Source organism: Macrobrachium rosenbergii, chromosome 31 (assembly GCF_040412425.1).
Source record: "Macrobrachium rosenbergii isolate ZJJX-2024 chromosome 31, ASM4041242v1, whole genome shotgun sequence".
NCBI classification, from domain to species: Eukaryota; Metazoa; Arthropoda; class Malacostraca; order Decapoda; family Palaemonidae; genus Macrobrachium; species Macrobrachium rosenbergii.
In genome coordinates, this window is record NC_089771.1 from 83,319 (window position 1) to 91,453 (window position 8,135).

Below are 8,135 nucleotides of genomic sequence, written 5' to 3' on the forward strand. Positions count from 1 at the left end.
ATATTGTGTTCTTAAAGGTCTAAATATCACATTCGTGCAGCAGAACCAACCATTGTAATTTGTTCGACTGAACCCACTACTTTCATCTATGTTATATGGACTTAAAACCTGGTCTATTCCCTTTTTCGTGTTTCTTGTGCATAATATTAGCATGCAAAGGAAAACAAATATGCAAAATTAAAGTAAAAACTTCGATGTAAAAGACCGACTCTATAACATTTTACTGTGAAATTAGTAGTTTAGGAGATATTGAAAGAAATGTGAGACCAAAACCAATTTTATCCCTTTTTTAGAGGATCTGTATTTCAATTCAATTTCTGGCTTGTTTGCGGAAAAAGCTTGAGTTTTAAAGAAAACCCTCATAGAAACAAACTTATGTAGATTTTAAGTTCCTATATCTTTATTCTCTATACCTCTTACGCGTAAGATGCGCTGTATTAGAGAAAAACTGGAAAATATTGAAAAATTACCCTTCGAAAAGGTTGTGTGAATTACACAATTTCAAAATGGCCGAATTTTTCCCATTTTGGATATGGTGTTCCTAAGGGTCCATGTGACATGTTCATGCAATAAAACAAAATATTGCAATTTGTTTTTATTTAAAAAGCTATTTCCCATGGACTGAAAAGACGTACAAAGCAGAGTTTTGAAATCTAGTAATATGAGATATCTATGCCATTGTTCTCATATTGTTCCTTTGTGACATATTGTAACCTCCAGCATAGTTTTGAAATCTAATAGCATGAGATAACTAAGCCATCATTTTCATATTATAACAGAAGGATATGAACCAAAAGAATACTTTTGGAATCGAACAATACGACATGCTTAATTATTTATTACCTTTTCCTTCGAGTATACCTCGTCCCTCTCTCTACAGGCTGATTTCCCTTTGGAGCCCTCATGGGATTATAGCCCCTTAACTCTCCATAAGGGCTTTCAGCTGAAGATTTAAAGAAAGGAAGATCAGAGCTATTATTTTCATGTTATTTCTTTGCCATATATTGCAACAGGAAGCAATGAAGCACTGCAGCATTGTCCTATTCTCCCCAAAATCACTCCCATTTCGAAAGGGACACCTATATTAACACAGATACGTTCCGGTTGATTAGACGAAAGATTGTCTGCCTGATTCAGGACTTGTGAAGATGAAGTGGCAATAGTTTCTCCTAATATCCTGCAGGAACTAACAGCTGACTGAGGCATCTCCTTTGTCAGCGACTGTAGGAGGAGGAAGAGGAGGAGGAGGAGGAGGAAGGAGGAGGAGGAGGAGGAGGATGAACAGTTCTGTTTAATTTTGTCGACATTTTCGTTTCTCTGTTAATATGTTTTTCATCTTGTAAATTTCAAAGGCGTGTGAAGAAATCTATCAAGAATGTACAGAGTTTTCATTTGTAAATTGCTTTAAAAACTCTGCCAAACTTGCGGAAAAAATTTTTTCCAGTAAAATAAAACAGGATACCTTGCAAAACACAGTTTTTTAAATGTCGGTTCAAATGCTTTTGTACAAATTTCAATCTTTTGTAAAAAAAATTAAACATAATACTTAGTATGTATTATAGCATTATCAGCCTCTGTGTTACGGGGTAAAATAATTACCAAAGTTTAACTAACGCGGAAATTGTTCATGACAAATTTGATAAGCTAGTCTGTGATAAGTTATCATAAAAAATATTACAGGAGCCTCTGTCAACATATATTTGTGAGAATACTGCAGATTTATTGAGAGACTTAATATTATATTTGATATAGTATATATATATATATATATATATATATATATATATATATATATATATATATATATATATATATATATATATATATCAAACAATGTTATATATATGTATATATATAATACATGTATGTATGTATGTATGTATGTATGTATGTATATATATCAGTAAGTGTAGGGTGAAGGATCAGTCCTTTATTCCTTTTCAAAGTACTTACTATTGTTGCGACGTTTCAGGACGAAAGTCCCATTTTCAAGCTCTAAAAATAATGTTAAAAGTTAAAATAACAACTCGGACTAAATTTAAGTTAAGTAAAAATAAAAAAAAAAAAAATATATATATATATATATATATATATATATATATATATATATATATATATATATATATATATATATATATATATATATATATATATATATATATATATAATATATATATATATATATATATATATATATATATATATATATATATATATATATATATATATATATATATATATATATATATATATATATATATAAAAGTAAAGTACAAAGGATAGGGAGGAGTGACTACTATAAGGTGCTGAAGGCACAGACCGAGTGACAATTCGGGCCTGGTTCAGCTTTGACTTAAGCTCACGAGAGATACATAGGTGTTGAGGAAGGACTGGTGTTTAACTGTGGAACTAGTTGTTTAATAAAGAGTTTCCAAGATTGCTAAATATTGTTCGTTAGAGTTTGGCCTATAATTTTAAAGTCTTTGTAGTTTGTCATATTTACATTTCTTTGCATGTTCACGTATACTTGAAAATTCAGGATTAGTCAATTTGACACCTGTTCTGTAGCTAACGCTTCGATGAGAGTCCAATCTCACTTTGAGTAACCTCCGTGTGGAGCCGACATACTTCCCAAGATGACATCTAGGGCAATTAAATAAATATACGACTCCTGAGGTCATTAGTGGATCAAGTTTCTTCTTATGTTTAAATAGAGATCTAATATTCATTGGGTTACAGGGTATTAGCTTTAATTCAATGGCAGGTAAAAATTTCTCGACTAACAACTTCAATTCACGATAGAAATTTAGGTCATGAATAAATGGGACACTTGCATATAATCGTAATTTTGGTACTGTTGGTATTTTAATTTTAGGATGCAAGATATTGTTTAAAAATTTGCTCAGGTGTTTATAAAAAAGTTTGGATGGAAAGTAATTGTCAGTGAAATATTGGTGGAGATAGATTATTTCACTGTGAAAAAGATTACAATCAGACGTTATGTTAAAAGCGCTATGAAAGAGCGTAGACATGGAGTTTAGTTTAAAATTATAAAAGCAGTTACCATAAAAATTTGAGCCCAGGCCGGTAAATGTTTTTTTCTAAACACCCTAGTGTTAAAATGATCATTATATTTAGAAACTGTTACATCTAAAAATGGCAGCTCATTTTCATTTTCATATTCAATAGTAAAATTAATATTAGGGTGTACTTTATTGACATAAACAAGAAATTTGTCAGCTTGATCTTTATCTCTCAACAGCAAAAAGGTATCATCCACGTACAGTACCTACTATAAAATAAGGGATGGTAGGCCAAAGGACAATTGTCCAGTATGCGCTCCTCCAGGGAGCACATAAAAATGTTTGCAAAGGTGGGACCCAAAGGGGATCCCATCGCCATACCATCAACCTGAATGTAGGCTTTACCGTTAAAAACAAAGGCTGTGTCCTGCACAGCGAGCTCGAGCATTTTCTAAAATCCGTGAGGTTAAAATTGTTAAAAGTGACATCTGGGTCAGTAAAAATACTAACTAACAACAATGCCAATGGTTTCTTCTATCAGTACATTAGTAAAACAGAACACACACACACACACACACACACACACACACACACACACACACACACATATATATATATATATATATATATATATATATATATATATATATATATGTGTGTATACATATATACATAATTGGTTATCCCCTTTATGGGTTTGGTCTATACTCTATACAATGTTCAACTATTAGTTCTCAAGAACTGTTTCACTGGAGTGAGGTTGCTAGCCACATGCCCTACCCCATCATGGGTGCAAAATTTCCAACTGACTAACTGATAGATGACATTTTCACTCGTTCTGTCAACTGAGTCACAACAGAACAGAACAGAACGTAAATAGTGTTTACCTTTTTAATGAGACGCATTTGCCAAGGGGCACATCTAAATCAAATGAAGTTTGTTGAGGAAAGGAAGAGACTGAGTTGTTTCTGGTTTTTCTCTCCCTTCATTCAGACTCATCCGAAATTGCATGTGTGAATGGCCGTACATTTTATACAGTTTACAGTTACGAATTTCGTCTGCAAGATTTGTAATAATAATAATAATAATAATAATAATAATAATAATAATAATAATAATAATAATAATAATAATAATAATAATAAAAATAATAATAATAATAATAATAATGAATCTCACATAGCTCTAAGGATAACATTTGGAGCCATACACACAAAAGCGTTTCTGCCAGAAGACGCGAGGAAAACGTTCCCAAGGACAATATCATTTAGAGGAATATCATTACCTATTACATTTTCTCCCCCGGCTTCGTAATTTCCCGATAGCCTCCAAGTTTCCCCTCTTTAACGAATCCTATTCCGTCTTTATGCTCCTTTGTAGCCGAAAAGATATGTCAAGTCGATCCTTTCATCTCAGTGAATTTCCCCTGGGTTAAAGGAGGCTGGTTGAGAGAAAAGAAATATTTTTTTCAGTCTTTTATAGAGAAGTCTGATGGGCACAGTGTTTCCAGAATTAGAAAATAAAAAGTAAAGTATAATGAGAAATAGACAGAGATTAAAATATTGTCTTACCAAGTAGGTATACTAGATAAAAATTTATTTTTCATCTCGTGCACTGGAATCTGAAGGACACGGGTGTTTCAAGAATTAAAACATTTATATAGTAAAGTATAATGAGAAATAGACACAGATTAAAATATTGTCTTACCAGGTAAGTATACCAAAAAAAAAAAGAGGAAAAATCTATTTTTTCATCTCATTTTCCCTAAACGGCGTCTTGTGGCGACCCTCTGATCCTTATATTAGTTTCTTGCATCCTGTTTGGTTTGGGTGGCTGCTATTTCGTGTGTCTGTAAATATGATTTCCTGCCTCTTCCTTGATCCAACGAAGTCAATTATGGGCCATATCCTTCAGGACAAAGTGAGGACTTCGAAGCGGAATGAAGGAGGGACGGCGATAGGAATCCAATCGTCGAAGGATCTAATCGAAGGACCTCCCTCGGCTTTCGTGGTATCGTGGAGCCTTGGATCCTTTTTGCGCAGTTGGTAATGTTTGTGTTTATGTTCTCTCTTATTTACGTCTTCATCAGGTGTCTCCAGTTTCCACTCTGCAATGAGGATAATTTTCTAACTGTCTTTGGTAAATAATCTAATTTAAATCATTTAAAATCAGTCGCTATTCTAATTTCTTATTTGTTCAAATTCCACTTGGAAGGAAAATCATTACTGAAGTTACCTTAAACAAATTATCTAATTACATGAATTCTAAACTAACTGCTATTTTCATTTCAAATATCTTAAACTTTCAATTTGCTGGTGAATAAATATTAAACTTCCTTCAATGAATGATCTGAATACATTCCTTTCAAATTAATTTATATTTTGATTTAAATACAATACACACATACACACACACACACACACACACACACACACACACACACACACACATATATATATATATATATATATATATATATATATATATATATATATATATATATATATATATATATATATATATATATATATATATATATATATATATAAACATATGTTACAGTTAATATGTATAATCAGTTAATATGTATATTCCTGAAAAAAAAACAGTTAATACATATATTACCTGTTTCACTCAGGAATATACATAATGCCTAAAAATTTCAGTTATTATACACATGTTAACTGAAATTTGGAGCCTTTTTTATACATATTCCCTAAACTGAAAATTGAAGGGGTGAAGTGAAAATATGACAGTAATATATGAAAAATAAAGTACGATACTAAAATTGACAGTTGTAAAATACGATAACTCTTGAGTGCTAATTACTAATTACTCACTCTCCAATAGGCCTATTAACAATATGACTATTGACTACTGCCCTTTGTCACGTCTTCTTTGTTTATTTCTCTGTGTTTATTTCTCTTTGTTTCAGTGTGACTTGTGACCTTGGTAGTGAAAACTTCAAAGTCTGATTGTAAAATGGATTCTGAAGCCAGAAGGGAGCAACATTTTGTGGAAGAACTAAAAAAGTGGCATAGCAAAAACAAAAGAGTGCTAATTACACGTGATGAATATTTTGAAACAGTAAATGAATTAATTACCAGCCAAGAGACGAAAGTCAAAAACCCGCGCCAGTACTATCTAATAAAAAAATATGACCTGTTGAACTGTGGTGACACTCAAAAACTGATAAGAAAACGCAAAGATGAAAAATCTGAACCAGTATACTTTGTATTCATTGAGGAGACATTTAGTATTCTGAAAAGGGCACACATTTTGACAGGACATGGTGGCCGAGACAAAATGATAAAAAATCTGTCAGAAAAGTATGCAAACATCACACAAGAGTCCATTAATCTGTTCAAGGCTGGATGCATTGAGTGTCAGAAGAAAAAGAGACGACCTACCACTAAAGGGACAGTTGTACGACCAATCCTTACCAAAGAATTCGGAACACGAGGCCAAGTTGATCTCATTGATATGCAATCAATAAAGGGGCGATTTTCATGGATTATGGTGTACCAAGACCATTTGACAAAATTCATTGTTCTTCGACGCCTTACATCAAAGCGTGCAGCAGAGGTAGCCTATCAACTTTTGGACATTTTTCTGTTGTTCGGTGCTCCTCAAATTTTGCAAAGTGACAATGGGTCAGAATTTACTGCTCAAGTCATCGAAGAATTGAAAGTGATGTGGCCTCAATTATTATGGTCCATGGAAAGCCCAGGCACCCTCAAAGCCAGGGGTCAGTAGAAAGAGCGAATGCTGACATCAGGACATGCTGACAGCCTGGCTTGCTGACAATGGAACCACTGACTGGACTGTTGGTTTGAAATTTGTCCAGTTTCATAAAAATTCAAGTTTCCACAGTGGGATTAAGAGAACACCGTTTGCAGCATTATTTGGATCGGATGCCAAAATTGGACTGACAACATCTTCTTTGCCTGATGAAATCATTTCTCGTCTTGAAAAGGAAGAAGATCTTCTGGATTTATTTGAGGTAAATATGTGATAATTTTCAAAGTTCTAGATATATATCAATAAATAAATAAATAAATAAATAAATAAATAAATTATATAAAATTAAAATAATAAAAAATACAAGAAAATTAAAAAATAAATAAAAATTTCATTTGATTTGATTTCATTCATGTTTCAGGAGCAAGCAGTTATGGCGCCAGGTACTTCTGAGCAGGAAGAAATCCTTGCTGTAGAAACAGCAGCTGAAAAGGAAGATCTTCTGAATTTATTTGAGGTAAATATGCAATTATTTTGCTTTCCTCCCCACTTCTCAGTCTGTGTTGTGCCTGTCCCTCTCCTCTGTCTATGTCTATTTTTCTTAGATATCTTTCATTTTATTTGATTTCATTCATGTTTCAGGAGCAAGCGGTTATGGCGCCAGGTTTGATACTTCCGGATCATCATTACTGATGCCTGCTGAAGTCACTGCAAGCCCTGGTACACCAGCTGCTGAGTACACCAACCCTGTAGAAACAGCAGCTTTGGATACTGCTACTTCTCTGCCGGATGGACCAGAGGAAGCAGGGCCTCTGTTGCTTGTCGTCCAAGATGAAACTTCCGGATCAGCATCACTGACACCTGCTGAAGTCCCTGCAAGCCCTGATACACCAGCCATTTCTCCACTGTCACTGCGTCGTAATCAGGTCTTTAAGGAAAGAAAAAGAGCGAGGGAAGCCCAGGAACTACAAGACCAGAAAATGGTGAAAAGGAGTCGACGAGTCCTGACAGAAGCAAATGTTGGTGACAATGTCACTGTTCCAATCCCTAATGTTGATCGAGGAAGAACTGATCCTAAAAACTTGATTGGAGTCATTGTTGAAAGAGATCCACAAGAGCTGTACAAAATTGCAACCAAAAGTGGTGTGCTAGACGGAAAATTTAGTAGAAATCAATTTTGACATTTGCGGGCACGCTCTGTACTCCATTGAAGATATGGATATGCAAACGACACTCCCACTGAGAAAAGCAGTCCAGGAGGTTTCTACTTGCGGAGGTCAAGGTTTTGTGAGATGTAATTGTAACGGAACAAGAAGATGTCAGACAAAAGATGTAAATGCTTTAAATCTCAGCTGAAATGTAACTCAAGAT

General features: G+C 33.7%; 1 protein-coding gene across 1 annotated transcript; it reads left to right on the top strand.

Moving 5' to 3' along the window:
• Positions 1 to 6,005: 6,005 nt before the first annotated feature.
• LOC136855195 (KRAB-A domain-containing protein 2-like) lies at positions 6,006 to 6,779 on the top strand. The gene has a single exon (XM_067132101.1). It carries the CDS (start codon positions 6,006 to 6,008, stop codon positions 6,777 to 6,779), a length of 774 nt encoding a protein of 257 aa, XP_066988202.1.
• Positions 6,780 to 8,135: the final 1,356 nt, after the last annotated feature.